Source organism: Panicum virgatum, chromosome 9N (assembly GCF_016808335.1).
Source record: "Panicum virgatum strain AP13 chromosome 9N, P.virgatum_v5, whole genome shotgun sequence".
NCBI lineage: Eukaryota > Viridiplantae > Streptophyta > Magnoliopsida > Poales > Poaceae > Panicum > Panicum virgatum.
This window is the reverse complement of record NC_053153.1, coordinates 57899103-57918055: the sequence shown is the minus strand read 5'-3', so window position 1 is coordinate 57918055 and position 18953 is coordinate 57899103. Positions and strand designations below refer to the sequence as shown.

General features: G+C 47.4%; 1 protein-coding gene and 1 long non-coding RNA gene across 2 annotated transcripts; both read left to right on the top strand.

Annotated features, from left to right (window-relative positions):
- Nucleotides 1-670: 670 nt before the first annotated feature.
- On the top strand, nucleotides 671-12332 carry LOC120692033. The gene is made up of 2 exons (XR_005682459.1): nucleotides 671-890; nucleotides 11828-12332. It is a non-coding gene; the product is annotated as an uncharacterized LOC120692033 (long non-coding RNA).
- Nucleotides 939-4503, top strand: LOC120692032. Its single transcript, XM_039975240.1, has 3 exons — nucleotides 939-2798; nucleotides 2947-3300; nucleotides 3378-4503. Exons 1-3 carry the CDS (start codon nucleotides 2328-2330, stop codon nucleotides 3999-4001), a joined length of 1449 nt encoding a protein of 482 aa, XP_039831174.1. The 5' UTR covers nucleotides 939-2327; the 3' UTR covers nucleotides 4002-4503.
- Nucleotides 12333-18953: the final 6621 nt, after the last annotated feature.

Here is an 18953-nt window from a genome sequence, read left to right as displayed (position 1 = left end):
GTAGGCGTGCGTGGTAGCTGCGCCGCGGGAAGACAAGGACGTGCGACAGGCTGACCTGAGCTCGCCGGGCGCGCCCTCAACCACCGGCCGTGTCCGCGACGGCCTGACGGGACGGGATCCCGGCCCGTTGCCGGAATGCGGGCTCTTTAGGCTTGAGAGCCCCGTTCCCTTGGGCACGGCAGCAAAGGGCAAGCCTAATGATAACTATATTATTCTACTTCTACATACCACTTTATATCGTACATTGGACATAATTATAGCCTAAATATTTTTCAGAGAATGCTCCGTGTCGTCTTCAATCAAGAACTAAGAATACCGCAAAACATGCATGAACATCCTAATTTTGATTACCCTTGGCCTGTAATTATTCATGCTTCGGCTCTGGATGTAGTTTCTTTAGTGGAACGTCTCCTCTGGTGGATGTGCAGCTATCTTTTTTCTTTGAAAAAACAGCTTCTGCTATGTATTTTGCAAAATGAATATGAAAGGTGAAAGGGCATAAATATGCTCATTGTAGGTTCTTCGAATAGATGATCTGATTGCTTAACTTCATTTTATAATTTATTATTTTGTTCTACTTACTAGCGCCGTTTCTTTTGCTTCTTCTTTTTTTTTACCACTCACATCTTTTCCTTATCCGATATTTTTCTTCTCTATCTTTTTCCTCACCGCCAATTGCCTTATCCAGATTCTAGCCTTGCCGCTTTACTCCACCCTGGCGTGTAGCTTTGGCCTCGCGCATCGCTCCCATGCCGCCGCCGCTGCCTCGCCCACCCGCTGTGGACCTGTGGTGGAGCGTGAAAGGAAACCAAGGGGGAGGCCCGGAGGGGGAGGGGGCTGGTTGGCAAATGCAATGAAGAAGATTTGTGTGTGAGACATGCATTCAACAGGTATGTGCTGAACTCTTCACCAATTTCTCATTTGGGGGGGGGGGGGGTGCAGTATAGCCCTAACTGGACTCCGCCATTGCCCACCCGTGGGGAGACCGGACCCAGCCCCCGACCTCGCGGCCTCAATCTCTTGCAGCCATCTCCGGCTGTCGTTGCGTGCTCCCACGCCACCGGCCTCAAGCTCCCATGGGCGTCACCAACGCCCGCTGCTCGTACCACCCGCGGAGGGTAAAGATGGTAGATGAGATGAAGAAGCCCAGGGAGCCACTTTTCTTGTCTCCCACTCCGTTTTGAGCTCCTGTAAGTGGGATTTCAGTGGCTTCTCCCGCAGGGCTGGTTGCCCCCATCCCGTTTAGCAGGACTCCAGCAGTAGCCGCGCGAGGGAACTGAATCTTAGGCCCCCCAAAGAGAGTCTAAGACAGAAGAAAGTGGGGAAGAACTTTTTGGATAGGCTAAGAGCAACTCCAGCAGACCCTATAAACAATCCTCAGTTAAAAAGATGCAATACAACAGTTACTAGGCCCTCTATTTTTGGAGGCCTAACCCTCCTCCATCCTCCATTCCTAGTGAGTTTATATGAAGTTCTCTATTATAAATTAGAATTGAGGGCTATTATTATAGTTGGAGCAAATTTGGAGGCCTCTAAAAAATAGAGGTAGTCACATTTAGTATTTAAAAAATTTAATTTAAGGGCTGCTGTAATTGCTCTGTGGGAGATGAGCTAGTAACCGCTTCCACCGTCCACTCAGGATAGAGCGAGATATCGCAGCTGTTCACTCACCTACCATGGTCCGTTCACGTAACAAACAATCGGGTTACAGAGTGAGACAGCTTTCTGATCCCAGAGGATAAATCCAAACTCCAAAGGGAGAATGCTTTGTCTTTTTTTTGCTAGCCCAACGTGCAGTAATATTGGGTTGCTGAACTAGCTGCTTGCTTGTTTGGTTCGTATAAAAGCTCTCGAATTCCATCTCGTCCCATGCTAAGGTTAGTGCATCAACAAGTAAACACAAGGCCCTCCTGTTGGTGTATAGATTTCCATCAAAATCCTCTTATGAGAAGGCAGGCAGGCAGCCCATTGGCCTCGCAGCTCGTCTCCTACCCCGGCGCGGCCGGCACCCCGACATCCCACCTCGCCGCTTTCCCTTTCGCTTTCGGCCTGCCTGCGATCTCACTGCCCCCCCACTCGCCCCCAAACGGCTTCCCCTTCCCCTCCCCACCTTTATCTTTTGTTCTCTTCTCCCTCCACTTGGGCTGCCAAGCAAGCGACTCCCAGCGGTCACAAACCCCAAACCCCAAGCTTGTCAATTGTCATCGAGCTGCGCTTTGCTTCAGCTCCTTCCTCCTCCCCCGCTTGCACGCCACTCCACTCCTCGCTTGATGCAAACCTCTCCTCGCTGCTAGCTAATCGCCACCCCGTTCGGGATCCGGGAGCAAATGGACAAGGAGAGGAGGCGGGGGTTCTTTTCCGCGCTCAAGGGGGAGGTGGTGCGGGGCCTCTCCCCGGCGAGGTCGCGGGGGAAGTCGCTGCTCCCGCGTGCCCGCAAGACGGCGGCGGAGGCCGACGCGGAGGCGCCCGAGGAGCTAGCCCCGTACGCGCCGGACCAGTTCGTCCCCCACTCCGGCAGCCTCCGCCCGGGCGGGGAGGCCCTGGCGCCGCTCATGGAGGGCCCGGAGGTGGCCGAGGACGACGCGTCCGGCGAGGAGTCCGGGCGGCGGGACGGGTTCGGGCAGTGGGTCCGCGGCCACCTGGCCCGCGCCCCGCTGATGGCCGCCGGCGCCGGCGACGGGTCGTTCCGCCGCTCCGACCTCCGCCTCCTCCTCGGCGTCATGGGCGCGCCGCTCGCGCCCGTCTCGGCCTCCGCCGCGGGGCCGCTGCCGCATCTCTCCGTCAAGAGCGCCCCCATTGTCAGTGCTCAGTACACACACATCTCGGCTCCTTATATTGGATTGGATCTCCATCTCCTCTGTTGGCGAGCTTCGCCTCCGCAAATGCGGCAGCTTTTTTGGGTTCTGACGCCGTCGTCGGCGCTCGATCTGGTGTTGCTCGTTGCAGGAGTCCTCGTCGGCGCAGTACATCCTGCAGCAGTACATGGCGGCGTCGGGCGGCGCCAAGGTGCTGCGGTCGGTGCGGAACGCGTACGCGATGGGGAAGGTGCGGATGGTCGCGTCCGAGTTCGAGACGGCCACCCGGGTGGTGAAGAACCGCGGCGCCGGCGCCGCCTCCGCCGTGGAGCAGGGCGGGTTCGTGCTCTGGCGGATGTCCCCGGACATGTGGTACGTGGAGCTCGCCGTCGGCGGCAGCAAGGTCCGCGCCGGCTGCAACGGCCGCCTCGTCTGGCGCCACACGCCGTGGCTCGGCGCCCACGCCGCCAAGGGCCCCGTCCGCCCCCTCCGCCGCGCCCTCCAGGTATTGTTCGATCCGACCGACGCGCATTGCGGGCGGCGCCGCCGTTGGTGCCAGCTGAACAAGGTTGCGTGCTGCAGGGCCTGGATCCGCTGTCGACGGCGGGCCTGTTCGCGGAGGCGCGGTGCGTGGGCGAGAAGAAGGTCGGCGGCGAGGACTGCTTCATCCTGAAGCTGTCGGCGGGCGCGGAGACGCTGCGGCAGCGGAGCGAGGGCCCGGCGGAGATCATCCGGCACGTGCTGTTCGGCTACTTCAGCCAGCGCACGGGGCTGCTGGTGCACGTGGAGGACTCGCACCTGACGCGCATCCAGCCGCACGCCGGCGGCGACGCCGTCTACTGGGAGACCACCATCAGCTCCTCCCTGGAGGACTACCGCGCCGTGGACGGCGTGGCGATCGCGCACGCCGGCCGCTCCGCCGTAACGCTGTTCCGCTTCGGCGAGACGGCCATGAGCCACACCAAGACGCGCATGGAGGAGGCCTGGACCATCCAGGAGGCCGCCTTCAACGTGCCGGGCCTCTCCACCGACTGCTTCATCCCGCCCGCCGACGTCCGGCGCGACTCCGTCGGCGAGCCACACTGCGAGCTCCCGCCCCGCGGCGCCGCCGCCAAGGCCGGCGCCGTGCACCCCGCCGCGGAGCGCGTGCACCCGCGGCGCGACGCCGCCGCCGGGGACAAGATCCCCTGGACGGTGGAAATGTGAGGAGCGGGAGGGGGATCATTTTATTTTGGGAAAAATCTAATTTTCACCCACGAATTATCGGAAAAGTCTGATTTTTAAACTTCAAATACGAACCCGGACCATCGAACTGTCAAAACCGGGCAAATTTGGCCCTCGGTTTTGACAGTTGGATGGCATATGTTGTCCGATTTCGTAGTTGAAGGTTGAAAATCGGACTTTTGCGATAGTTGGAGGATGTAAACCGGATTTTTCCCTTTTATTTTTACCCGGTTGGATTCGTAAGAGCGAGTGAGGATTAACAGGGACTAGCTAGGAAGCAAAACAAAGTTCAGCAATCCAATTTGTTCATAGCACTAGAAACCAAATCCATCTTTCTTCTCCAAACGCTAACTTCATCTCCTAATGGCTTGTATTCTGTACAGATGAGCAGCAAAACAGTCTCCTCCATCCCATTGTTAAATTGTACTGTAACATTTGCAAGAATTTAAGAACTGATACAAGCATATCAGCAGATCTTTGTGCCTATTTTTTTGTTGGAGTTGATCTCCAGGGCCCGATCCAAAAATCGGGCCGTGCCTCTTGATCGCACCCTGATCGGGGTGTCCAGCCCATATGGCTGGTGGGCCCTCGTCGCCCGCGCTATAAGGAACAGGAGAGAGGCAGGGGCACGGATACCCAAGTTGACTTCTGCCACAACCCTTCCCCACATCCCTACTGATCTAGGGTTGCGCGAGGCCGACGGGAAGCACCACCACGACGCCCACATTGCCACCGCTAGACCAGTGCCTCGTCAACCCCAAGTTCCTCGCTGCCAACGGCACAATGGCGCACCCGGCTTCATCCTCCTCTGCGCCATCCCCGGCCACCAGTTTAAGCCTTCTCCTCACCTCTCTCTCCCTCTGTCTCTCTCTTGTAGATCAGGGATGAACAACCACTTGTATTCCTACTCAGAATGTTGTACCCCAACCCGGCTTTGCATCTAGAGAAAGATCTTGTACAGAAACAGAGAAGAAAGAATCTAACATTGGTATCATTCGCCGATCTAGTTGTAGATCGGGTTTTTGGGGAAGAATCAAAGAAAGAAACAAAGAGTCGATCTCGAATCGAAGCAACATAATCGAAAGAAAGCAAGTTTAGACCTTGTATCGATCAAGAACACGACGAAACCCTAACCTAGAACCTCTAGAAATGAAACCCTAGCCAAGAAAAAGAAAAAGGGGGGAACCTCTTGGCCGCCGCCGCTCGCCGGCACGCGGCGTAGAACCCGGCCGCCGCCGCACGCCGTCGCGCTCCACGCATGGGACTGCCGGCCGCCGCGCCGAACCGGTCCGCGCGGGCTCGGGCATAGCTGCCAGGCCGCTCGACGGCGGCGCGCTCCCACTCGGTTGAGTGCGCGCGCCGGCAAGGGGGCCGGCGGTGGCGCCACCGCGCTGCTTCTTCCTCCGACCGGCCATGCCGGCCGACGCCGCTCAGAGGCGAGATCCGAGAAAAGGGGGCTAAGAAAGAAGAGAAGGGGATCCGGCAACGGGATCTGGCCACGCGCCGGCGACCGGCAGCGCCGCCGCCGGACCCGGCGAAGAAACCGGGGGAGGGGAGCTCAAATGAGCCTAGGGTTTCCGGGATCACCGGCCGGCGCGGTTTTTGTTCCGCTCAGGACGGCTCCCAGCCGAGCGGGCCAAAACCGGCCCAAGAGGGGGCTCGGCGGGGCGTGGCGCTAGGCCGAAATCGCGGCCCAGGCCTAGGCTGTGGCCTGGGCGCTCGGGGGGCGCCTCTGCGCGAAGTGGGCCGCGGGCCGGAATCGTTTTGGGCCGCAAGAAATAGAATTGCCCTTTATCCTTTTATTTCAGAAGCTTTTTTGAGTAATGGGCTACGGGACGATTTTGCTATCGGGCCGCTTGAACAGTGAAGAAATGGGAATTTTCTTTCCAAAAACAATTAAGAATATGAATTTCGAATGAATTAGATTAGAATTCAAACTCTGAAAATAAATGCACCAACGTGTATTATTCTAAGAGCAGAAAATTACAGAAATATGTTCATGAATATTTAGAATTTTAAGTTTTTTTCTGCTGCAAAGAATTTAATTTGTCCCTCTATATTAATTTGAACCAACAGGATAATTTATATAGAGGCATATAGAATTTCGTTTTTGAATTCAAAATTTTTGTAAATTATGATATTGTAATTTCTGACCAAAGTAGATATTTCAATATTGTAATTTTGCCCAGAAATTTTATGCATTTTCTCTATCACTTCCCAAAGGTGATTTAGACTTAATGCACAGAATATTGTGAATTTGAATTTTGAATATAGAATTTTGACTTGAACATAGAATTTTGTGAATTATGATATTGTAATTTCTGACCAAAGTTGATATTACAATATTATAATCTCTGCCCAAAGGTGATTTAGACTTGATGCACAAAATATTGTATGTTTAAATTTTGACCAAAGTTAAATTTAAACTTGCCACTATTGTTATCTTGAATTTGTACTCAAATTTTCGAATTTTGTGATCCAATGCTATGTCATATGTGAATGCCATTCCAGAAAAATGGTCAGAACTATGAGAAATGGTTTTCAGAAGTTATAAATTGCTCTGGCGATGACTAATATAGATTTGGCCATCATAATGCCAGCTCTAGAAGAACCAGAAAATCCCGTAAGAGCTCAGAACAAAGCAGACGATGCATGGGCTATTCGACAGAAATCCCATGACATTGCTTGGACCAAATAGAAAATTCAGCAGGCACGTTGGAATATTTCAAACCGCAAGTGCCTGATGATCATCAGAGGTACCATTTCAGATGGTATAAGAATGACAATTTTAGAATGAGCCACCGCTACTAAGTATCTAGCAACGGTGAAGAGTCAGTTCACTGATTATTCCAAGCTTATGCTGCCACTTTGGCTGAGCAGCATATGCCCATGAAATATGCTGGCGGTGGAATAATATAACAGACTCTAGAAATGAACCACATGGTAAACAAGTTTAAGACAATGAACATGCCTCTTCCAAATCTCTTCATTGTCCAGCTGTTGTTCAAGTCTATTCCCAAGGACTTTTCGACCTTTCATGTCAATTAGAACACTCAGCAAGAAAATAGGAACGTTGAGAAACTGTTTACCATGTGAAGTCAAAAATAGGATGGACTCAAGGCCGCCAATGGAGGTGAGCTTGTCTTCCATGATCAGCAGAAAAACAAGAACTATCAGAACAAAAAAAAAACTTTTCCCACCTAGTACAAATCAGAAGGAATTTGATAAGTGTGTCACGATCAGATGATGACTCTATTGATTGTCATTCTGGTGATGGCAAGTGTGAAATACAGTTTAATAAAGAATGTGTTGGTCTTGCCTTCCGACAAGACAAGATATACTTGCTTTCATTATCAGAGAATGTGAATGTTGCAAGTTCTAAGAATAAGAATTCCTCCTCATATGAAAATGTTACAAAGAAACACAAACGAATTGATGCAATCTCGTCGAAATTATGGCACTGTCGTTTAGGCCATATTTCGAGGGGGAGAATAGAGCGCTTAGTGAAAGCATCAATTCTTCCGCCATTAGAATTTTCAGAATTAGAATAATGTATGGATTGCATTAAAGAAAATTTGCTAATAAAATAAAGAACGATTGAAAGCAGTGGATAAATTCGAGATATTTAAAGCAGAAGTAGAAAATCAACATGATTTAAAGATTAAGATAGTAAGATCTGACCGTTTGGGGGAGTACTACGGTTGGCACACCCCAAGTTTCTGGACCTTTTGCGAGGTTCCTTATGGAAAATGGCATAGTTGCCTAGTATTCCACACCGGGCGAGCCTCAGCAGAACGGAGTAGCAGAAAGAAGAAACCATACCCTGATGGATATGGTAAGAAGCATGATGAGCTACTCCACGCTACTGATTAACTTGTGGATGGAGGCGTTAAAAACCGCTATCTACATTCTTAATCGTGTGCCAAGTAAGTCGGTGCCGAAAACACCGTATGAATTATGGACAGGAAGAGAACCCTCGCTTAATCACTTTCATGTGTGGGGCTGTCCAACTGAGGCTAAAGTATTTAATCCAAACATTGGGAAATTAGATCCTAAGACAGTCAGTTGCCATTTTATTGGCTATCTAGAAAAGTCTAAGGGAAATCGCTTCTACTGTCCCGACAGACACACGAAGTTCATAGAAACAAGACACGCTGCCTTCTTAGAAGATCAGATGATCAAGGGGAGCATGGTAGCCAGAAAGATTGATCTTGAAGAGAAGCGGGTTTTCTTTCCCACTCCGATGAGTAAAGAGCCTTATTTCTCGATGCCTGTGGTTGCGGCACCGATAGAGCAGGAAACTGCAGTGCCGACGCATGTTGTTAGTTCTCCTGACGTGGCAACAAATGGAAATGAGGATCATGTTCCTCAGGACCAAATAGAACCCATTGCCATGGATGAGGGGGAGCAACAGCATCCTCCTGTGCAAGAAATACCAGTTGCAGTGGGCTCGAGTAGGCCACAAAGGATTAGAAAACCAGCTATTTCTGATGACTATGAAGTCTATAATAGCGAAGAAATTCAAATGGAGGATGATCCCACCTCCTTTGAAGAAGCCATAAGAAGCGTGAATTCATCCAAGTGGACTGCAGCCATGGAAGATGAAACAAAATCTATGAGTGTCAATAATGTTTGGGACTTAGAAGAAATTCCTAAAGGAGCCAAAATAGTAAACTGCAAATGGGTCTACAAGACGAAATGTGACTCCAAAGGGAACATAGAAAGATTTAAAGCGCGACTTGTGACGAAAGGCTTTACACAAAGAGAAGGGATAGATTACAATGAGACTTTTTCCCCGGTCTCATGTAAAGATTCTTTCAGAATAATAATGTCCTTAGTGGCATATTATGATCTAGAATTGCATCAGATGGATGTGAAGACGGCATTCCTGAATGGGGATTTATATGAAAATGTTTACATGGTACAACCGAAAGGTTTTGTTGTGGAAGGCAAAGAAAACTTAGGATGCCATCTGAAAAAGTCTATTTATGGCTTGAAGCAAGCCTCAAGGCAGTGGTATTTGAAATTTGATGAAACAATAAGAATGTTTGGATTTAAAGAAAATGAAGAGGACAATTGCATTTATGCAACATTCAAGAATGGGAGATTCATTTTCCTCATCCTGTATGTGGATGACATTCTGCTAGCTAGCAGTGATGTCGATCTACTACGGGAAACAAAGAAATTCTTGTCCTCGAAGTTTGATATGACAGATCTCGGTGAAGCTTCATTCATTTTAGGAATTGAGATTCATCGAGATAGAAGAAATGGGGTGTTGGCATTATCACATAAAGCATACCTAGAAAAGATATTAAAGAAATATGGTATGCATAAGTGTAAACCCACACCTGCTCCAATAGTCAAGGGCGACAGTTTCGGGAAACATCAGTGTCCCAAGAACAAGTACGAGCTCGAACAAATGAAGGCAGTGCCTTATGCTTCAGCTGTCGGAAGCTTACAGTATGCACAAGTGTGCACACGCCCTGACTTGAGTTTCGTTACCGGGGTACTTGGCAGATACCAAAATGATCCAGTCATAGAGCACTGGAAAATGGTAAAAGAAGACTTTATGCTATGTGAAGGGTACAACAGGTCTTATGCTAACATATAGAGAATCAGAATCTTTAGAAATAGAAGGATATTCAGAATCAGACTTTGCAGGAGATGCGAATGATAGAAAATCCACATTTTGGATATATCTTCACTCTTGCAAAAGGGAGCGATATCGTGGAAAAGCTCCAAGCAGTCAGTCACAGCATCATCCATGATGTATGCTGAATTCGTAGCATGTTATGAGGCCTCAGGGCAGGTCACATGGCTTAAAAAATTCGTATCCGGATTGAAAGTGGCCGACAACATAGAAAAACCACTGAAGTTATACTGCGACAATGAGTCAGCAATATTTTTGTGCTCATAACAAGTCGAGTGGTGCTGTCAAACACATCGACACTAAGTTTTATTTTGTTAAGGAGCAAGTCCAGGATCAAACGATTTGTCTAGAACATGTCAGAACAAGCAAGATGTTAGCAGATCTGCTTACAAAAGGCCTACCACCCAATGTGTTCAGAGAACACTTAGACAGCATGGGTTTTAAGGGAAGGCATGTAATTCCTGGACAAAAAGGGCCCTAGAATAAGACTCTGTTTCAGACCGGAAAGGTGATTGTGACTGTTAATCTGACGGTAATAACTGTCATGACGAGGCATGCTCTTACACTGGTCTGCAATGAAATGGACCAAACTCAGATACATAAAAAATAAGAATAATGAGAGATCAAGGGGGAGAAATGTTGGAGTTGATTTCCAGGGCCCGATCCAAAGATCGGGCCGTGCCTTTGATCGCACCCTGATTGGGGGTGTCCAGCCCATATGGCTGGTGGGCCCCCTCGCCCGCGCTATAAAGAACGGAAGAGGGGCCGGGGCACGGATACCCAAGTTGACCGCCGCCACAACCATTCCCCACATCCCTACCGATCTAGGGTTGCGCGAGGCCGACGGGAAGCACCACCACGTCGCCCACATCGCCACTGCTGGACCAGCGCCTCGTCGACCCCGAGTTCCTCGTTGCCAACGGCACCATGGCGCACCCGGCTTCATCCTCCTCTGGGCCATCCCCGGCCGCTGGTTTAAGCCTCCTCCTCACCTCTCTCTCTCCCTCTCTCTCTTGTAGATCAGGGATGAACAACCACTTAACCACTTGTATTCCTACTCAGAATGTTGTACCCCAACCCGATTTTGCATCTAGAGAAAGATCTTGTACAGAAACAGAGAAGAAAGAATCTAACATTTTTTTCCCATGAGATGCTTTGTGCCTGTATTAGGGGGCACCTAGGAGCCGGTTTTCAAGCTGGTTGGTATGTTTTGCTTTCGACCTTTGTTTTCCAAGGTACTACATGTACTACTGGTTGCCAGGTTTTGCTTAGAAACTAACCAAGTATCTTTACCACCCTTTCCAAGGTACTTGTGAGAGTTACTTGCCACATTTCCCGTAGTGGTGGGGTGGCTACAGAGAAAGATCATTGCTTGCAAGTTAACCAACAAGCTTCTGTAGCCAGGCCAGTGCAACGCCCCTACCAACCACACTCACCCTAGCACACAGTACATGGAGTATAGGCTGTAGCTAGTATTGGATGCTGAGGTCACTGGACAGCGGTAGATCAGGTGACCTCCGCGCTCCTCTCCTCCCTGGCGGCCTGGCCAGCCAGCGCGCCGCCCAGACGCCGCCCCAGTGTACCTTGTCCCGGCCTGCCTGCTCGTCGCCATGGACGCATCATGACATTTTGACAGGCAGAGGTGGCCGTAGGGATGGGTGGGGCTCACTTGCAGGCAGGGTGGCTCTCTTCACTCTTCAGTTCGTGGTGTCTGGTGTGCTGCGCTGCTGTGGAAGAGCATGAACTTTTACGTGTTTAGTTTCCCATTTTAGAGTGCCAAAATACACTGTAACACATTGTAGCATTTTCGTTTGTATTTGATAATTATTGTCCAATCATTAACTAATTAGGCTCAAAACATTCATCTCACAAATTCAAACCAAACTGTACAATTAGTTTTTTATTTTATTTACATTTAATACTCTATATATGTACCGTAAATTCGATGTGATGGAGAATTTTTTTTGAATTTTGGACTTTTTGGACAGCTAAACACAGCCTTTGCCTTTATTGACCAGCGACCTCCAGTGAACTGCGGCGCCTAGGAATCTTGGGGGGGGGGGGGGGGGGGTGGTGCACGGCGATCTTCTAGAAGATAAAAGTCTGTTGGGTCCTCCAGTGGCTGCTGCTGATGTTCCCATTTCTGTTTTTGCTGCAGGACAAGTTTTTCATGGCCTCATGGAGTCATGGCGGCCCATTCCAGTCATACCCTCATCCATTCATCCGGTATCGAAGAGCTCAGCTGACTGCAGAGTCAAGCCAAGCGTATGTGATGGGTCCTGGGTGTAGGAGAGGATGAATCGTGTTCGTGGAGAAGAGATCCTGCGACTGTCGCGGGTCTCCATAGGTGGTGACTTTTCTTCGGAAGCCATTACTGCAGAACACACCATCAGAAAGACAGAAACGACACCTTGCCCTTCACATGGCTGGTGCCAGTGTTGGACTTGGCCCTAGCATTTTTGTTTGTATTTGATAATTATTATTTGATTATTAGTTAATTAGACACAAAAGATTCGTCTCACAAATTATAGACAAATTGTGTAATTAGTTATTTTATTTAGCTACATTTAATATTTCATGCATGCATTCAAAGATTCGATGTGATGGAGAATCTTGTAAGATTTTGGAATTTTGAAGAAAACTAAACAGGGGGTTGAACAGGAAACACTGCCGTGACCTTATAGCAGAGTGCAGAGGGCAGCGCAGCCTCTGGCAGGATTAACCTTACCGACCGGTCAAACCGGTCCGGACCGGTTCCGGTTTCGGCCGGTACCCAACCGGCCAAAATTCAAAATTTAAATTTAAATTCAAAAAATGAAAAATTCTAAAAAAATTCCTAAAAATACTTCAAGTTGCGATGAATCTAATGGTATTAAATTTTCTCAAAAATTCGTTCATTTAGTATAGTTTGCGGGGATTTAAAGTTAAATCAAAAAAGAAAAAGAAAAAATGGGCCGGCCCATTAAGGCCCACCAATCAAACCGGTCAAACCGGCCGGTAAACCGGTTGCACGGGAGCTTTTGAATTTGGATTTGAATCCAAACCGGTCAAACCGGCCGGTAAAACCGGCCGGTAAACCGGTCGGAACCGGTTGCACGGGAGCTTTTGAATTTATTTGAATTTGAATTTGAATTCAAATGGTTCCGACCGGTAACCGGTCAAACCGGTATGGTAAATCGGAACCGGAGCCGGTTATCGGTCGGGAAATAAAACCCTGGACTCTGGCCGACTGGCATCTCCGCCGATGTTGCCTCGTCACGCAGACGTAGGCAGCAAAGGAGTTGCCGTGACCGTCAGCTCCTCACAGTTCGGTTCTACCAGTGCCAGGCCATGTTAAGAATACCTGCAACAGAAAAACGAGTGAAATTCCCTAAAAAAAAAGCGAGAGCACTTGGCTGTGTTTAATTGCAAAAATGATGTGAAAAGTGTTTGCGAAAAGTACTGTATCATTTTTTTATTTGTATGTGGTAAATATTATTCTATTATAAGCTAATTAGGCTCAAAAAATTCATCTCGCAACGTACATCAAAACTATGCAATTAGTTTTTTTTATTTATCTATATTTAGTACTCCATATATGTATCATTTGTTATATTTAATATTTCGATGTGATTTCAATGTGATGGAAACTTTGAAAAATTTGGAAGAACTGGGGAAACTAAACACAGCCCTTATGGTAAACACTACTGTCCTAGCTGCTCAGTACAGATCCCTGAGCTGATGCCAGACTGGTGTCGTACGGCCACTATTTTCCTTGGTCGGGTGTACAGTGCCCCTGCTCATATCTTGTCGGATGGATCATGGGTCACTCCGGATGCATGGCTTCATAAATAAAATTTTGTCAAGTCCCTACATTACGGAGTCACTGTCTGGAATGGAGGGAGGCTTTGGGTACAAATGCTCAAGCTCAAAATCTTACTGCATGAACGATGCAGGAAGCAGGAGTTCCAGGGATAATATCTCTGAAAAGCTCATATATATAAGAGTCAGTCTGATTCTCATACAAATCAAAAAAAGGCTCCCGTTTTTTTTTTAAAAAAATGGTATCTGTTTGGTCAGCAGTCAGCACCAGTAACCTGCCCCAGGATTGTGTGCATCGTCCTCCGTAATCCCTATGGCATCTCTCTCTAGTTTAGTGATGATCTTGACGGCTTCCTTTCCGGCTTTTCCCTCTAGGAATCATCATCGCCCATCACCATGCCCTAGTGCTCTTATTCCTCTAGCCTCACCTTCGCCTTCTTTATCCGTCTCACGTTGGTGTTCTCCTTTTGATACCCTCGTGCACCGTTTCAAATCGATCGCGGCACTTTACTTCTCTTTACCATCTTGTATGCTTTCAGTTGCACCTCTCGAAAAAGGAAAAAAGAGAACAAATGCGCTCGATCCTATGCACATAATCTATTATCTTATTATTTAGTCAACAAACGGAGCCTCCATATTCACTCTCAAGGACTAGAAATTTTCACGTTAATCAGAGAAAAATAGAAAAATAAAAATTACCCACCACTGCCATTATGGAAAAAATAGCCTAAAATATCCCTAGGCCTAATTAAAAATCACCCACCAATGCCATTACGAAAAATTAAATATAAAATACCATTTAGCTATGTGTCCGTTACAAACATATACTATTAATAAAAACTAAAGCGCTAACAACAATCAATCAAAATAAAACAAAAATAAAAATAATTATATGCATAATATTATTAAAGCTCAACAAATCAAATTGATATTACAGGCAAATCATATTTGAATTGTTTTAATCAAACGATAATGAATAGGGTGATGTATGGTAAAAAATAGTATAATTTTTAAGTATACAATGACATGCGAATTTTTGAATTTTCAATACTCGCGGGCTATACGCTTAGTTGCATACAATGAGGAAGAACATACTGTGCAGTGCAGCCATTTGGTTATTTAGTTCACCTGTCAGGGCACACCAATCCAAATGTTAGGCTGACCACAGCGGAGCTCCGACATGCTAGTTCATCAATACAACAAGAGATCCACAAACAGCTCACGTAGGATATGAGATGTCATGTAGCTGTGTCTGAACTCTCTGACCCTTCTGTTTAGCCAGAGAACCCAGTGTCTGTGTAGAACAATTTGGGGGTGTTTAGTTGGTGAAAAAGTTTGGGTTTGGGTACTTTAGCACGTTTCATTATTACTTGACAAATAATATCCAATCATGGATTAATCAACATCATTAGATTCATCTCGTATGAATCAGTTAAATTGTGTAATTAGTTATTTTTTCAACTATATTTAATATTACATGCATTGCATGTGTTCGAAAACTTGATTTGATGGGTACAGTGCAAACAAATTTGGGAACTAAACGCTGCCTTGGTCCAGAGAAAGGCCCCATTTGTTTGGGCTCCTCGCGGAGAGCTTCGCACGCGGAGCTGGAGCGACGGAGCTGCTATTTGTGGCTCCACCAAAGCAGTACAAAAACGGCTCTGGCTCCTCCTGTAAATGTTTTGGAGCGGCTCCACCGAAATCACCATTTGGCGTGGCTCCTGCTTCTCCGGTACGGAAGTGAGGCGCAGAGCTGGAGTCGGAGCTCAAACAAACGGGCCCAAAATATCATGTGAGCTCTGAACTCCGATCACATCAGAAGGTACATGTACAGTACCAGCATCCCTAGATAGTTTTCCATGGGGCCGGGACAAAACAGTTTGCTGGCTTAAGTAGCTCTTGCTTCTGAATGGGATCCAAATTTCATCATGCCAAGTGCCCATTTCCCAATTGAATATCATGGGTTTGCGGCGTTCCAAGTGTCGGTACGAAGATCCGATCGATCCGCCCCCCTTTGATGCGTTTGCTCTTTTCCTGCTCCTTTGTTTCTTATAACAGAGAGAGAGAGAGGAGGTAGATCTTGATCTTCTTGGCTTTAGTTAACTATCCGACCTGTCGGATTGCAGAGTTCTTTTTGGCAGTCTTTGCTTTAGGTTGGCATCTGGGGGCATCGGCCCTCTCTAACGGATCAGACTTGAGATTTTTAGTGTCTTGTTGTAGTATTCTACTGATGGTCTCAGGAGAGAAACAAAATGGGTTGGTGAAAGCTTTTGTGGCTCCAAGAACACAGTGGCTCTCCTCTGGATCTGGCAACCTTGAGCTGGAGGTGTCTATTGTTTTATGCATTGAGGACCAGCTCTAGTTTAAGCCCTCTGGCTGGATTCCCTGATGGATGCTCAAGCTCAACTAATGTCAGGCCATTTGCTGATGGACCCTGGCTTCACCAAATGCTTCTTGCGCAGTGATGAGGCAGGGGACCAGGCATTTAGGCAGCGTGCATGCTCTGTACTAGAGATACTCCTGTATGTTTTATAATGCTTGTACACTTTATTATGCAAATCAGATCACTGTATGTTACAGTATCATGCCAAATCAACAGACACTGCGTTCGGCAGGCTGGAGCTTGAGGCTTGAGCTGGAATGGTGTGAGAGAAAAATAATGTTGGGCTGGCTGGAGCTGGAGGCTGGAGCTGGAGTGGTGTGAGAGAAAAATAATGTTGGGCTGGAGCTGGAGCAACAAGCCGAACACAGTGAGAATCAGTACGTACGAAATACTGTATGCTGTACCATGCAAAAGAGGGGAACAGTTTATTATGATGGGTTCGTTGATCCTGTGATGGCATGCATAGGTTCAGATACATGTATCCTACTCCTAGTTTATTAGTTTGACAAAATTGGCACTATTTTTGAATATTTGTCTTTCTCTCTGCTCTATCTTGAATTGTGAAAACCTAGAACGTTTTTCCTGATGAACATAAAAGAGTTGTTTTGAAGGCAAACAAAAATAGCCATTTGTGTACCAACTTCACTTGGACTCGATAGAGCGCCGAGAAGCTTACAGGATTTCCTAGACCTTTGGCTCCCCTTTGGGTGTGCTAGCTACAATCTGAAACTTGTCCTACTAACTACTGTGCTGTGGGGGTTATGGACAACTCGCAATAAAAGAGCCATTGAAGGAAAATTCCCTAGAGCTCTCTCTGATATTCTTTTCAAAATTAATGCTTTCTTACAGTGGTGGAAGGTTCTGTTGGCGACATGGTCACCGCGGCCACCGTCCTCCTGAAGAGTCGCTCCACGTTCCTATTTCCTGGGATCGCTCCGATTGGTTAGGCTAGTTAGTTGCCTGCACGTTGTGCTTGTGTACATGTATAAATACCCAAACAGGAGATCAATACAAGTCGTGTTGACACTCTAATCCTCCTTCATGGTATCAGACGGGGAATCCGACGATTTTGTTAACCCGTTCTCGTCGCCTTCCTCGCCTCCTTCCGCTGCCATGGATGTCAGCTCCGTTTCTGCCCTAGCCTCTGATTCTTCCTCCTCCTCCACGGCGCAGTCCTCTGATGCTCTCGCCGCTCTCCTCCGCCGCGCCAACATGGGACCTACCCACCCCTCAAACTCCACTGTCTCTCTCGCTCAGATCCAGACTGTGAACATCCGCGCGCATGTTCATATAGTCCTCGATCTTGAGCGCACCTCCTACTCCCAATGGCGGCGCCTCTTCGACACGGCCTTTGGAAAGTTCGGCCTCCGGGACCATGTCAGCAGCACCGCCACGCCCCGCTTCTCCGATCCTGAGTGGGCCATGATTGACGAGTCCAATCCTCCTTCAGGTTCGTCTGCGAAACGAGGACCAACATAACCTACAAATACTAGAGGGACAAGTAAGATGCTGGATGGAGGAGTTCCTGCTCAAGCTGAATAGCCGCCCACCTGATGAAGCTTTTATGTAACTTGTTTTTTTTTTCTTTCGGCTTTCCTAGATACTCTATACCGTTCGCTGTTCTTCCTTTGTAAACTGGTATCCCCAGTAAACCCTCTGTAAACCCGTTATACGCTTTCTTTAAAAGCTGGGGTGAATCCCTGTTTTCTAAAAAAAACTTCACTCGGACTCCATTTATGGTTATGAATGAAAAGAACATGTTTTATTGTTGCTTTCCAGCAAACTTGGCTGAGCTGGCGAGCCCAAACCCGGCCTTGTTGGGCCGTCTCTCCAAATTTCTCTAGCCCAAACCCAGCCTTGTTGGGCCGGCTCTCCAAATTTCTCTAGCCCAAACCCAGGCTTGGCTCATGTTTGATCAGAATTCAGAAGGAAGCAATCGAGGCCGTTTTGCTGTTCAGTCTTCCTGCTGCTATGCATTATTGCCTTCGCTTGGAATATCTGAATCTGTTTTAGGAGTGTTTCACACTTGCCTTTGTTTCAGACTTTCAGTGAAGCAAGTAGTATGCCAATGACATTACGTCCACAAAGAGTCAAGAGCGGTACCATTGCCAATTTGTCATGTATACCTTCTTGAAGATGTTCCAACATTCTTCCAGAACAAAATGGTTGGTAAGTCAAGTCTTCCATGTTGACGCCAAAATTGTAGGCACTCTCTCCCTGCTTTCCGTTCGTTTTGCTTTAGAGATTATACCTTTGAAGATTTGAATGTACCAACTACCAAACATTCTCCAATAATTCGTAGCACACGCTTTCCCACATACCTTTTCACAATATAAAAAGACAACCTTTACGCGTGCTACACGGTTTTGGTTGTCATGTTGTGAAGTATCGCATTCTGAAGTGGAGCTCCATCATTGTTTCCCTTTGTTGTTTGACAGATTATTAGCTATTTGATTATTAGCTGTAAGGTATTGTGCGGTAGCTAGTTAGTTCACGCTATTCCACACATCACTTGTAGTTTCAACTCCACCTTTTATGGAACCGTAAACTTTTCAATTTAGTTGGTTTGAGTAATTCTGGAGAAACAAGTTTTGCACAAAGAGAATAGTGTGGTGCATGGGGGTTGTACAACTTGTCACACTAAGGACATGCAGCAAAAAAAAAAAAGAGAAAAGAGAAGAATAATAACACAATGGCAAAGCCAAAAAACAAAGATGCAAGCATTTTTTTCTCGGCTATTTCCCAAGGAATTCATTCACTGCAAAACTGCCGGTTGCTTCTCATTCGCCCTCTGCAACCATTCCACCATGCAGTGGCGGAGGGTGAAGCTAATTGTAGGGGGCCGATTTGAGAAAGCAAGTGAAATTCAGTTCAACAGTTCAGAAATAACGGTTATATATACATATATATTAAAGATATATTTGGTCATATATCACAAAATACAAGTGGCCATGACAATTCACATTGTCATCTTGTCAGACTAACCATAACCGTACCAAAATACAAGTAAACCATACGGAGTAACACTAGCTATGTAATTAAGTCATAAAGAACAGATGACCATATATACAAAAATAGACGCAGAACATACTACCACCAC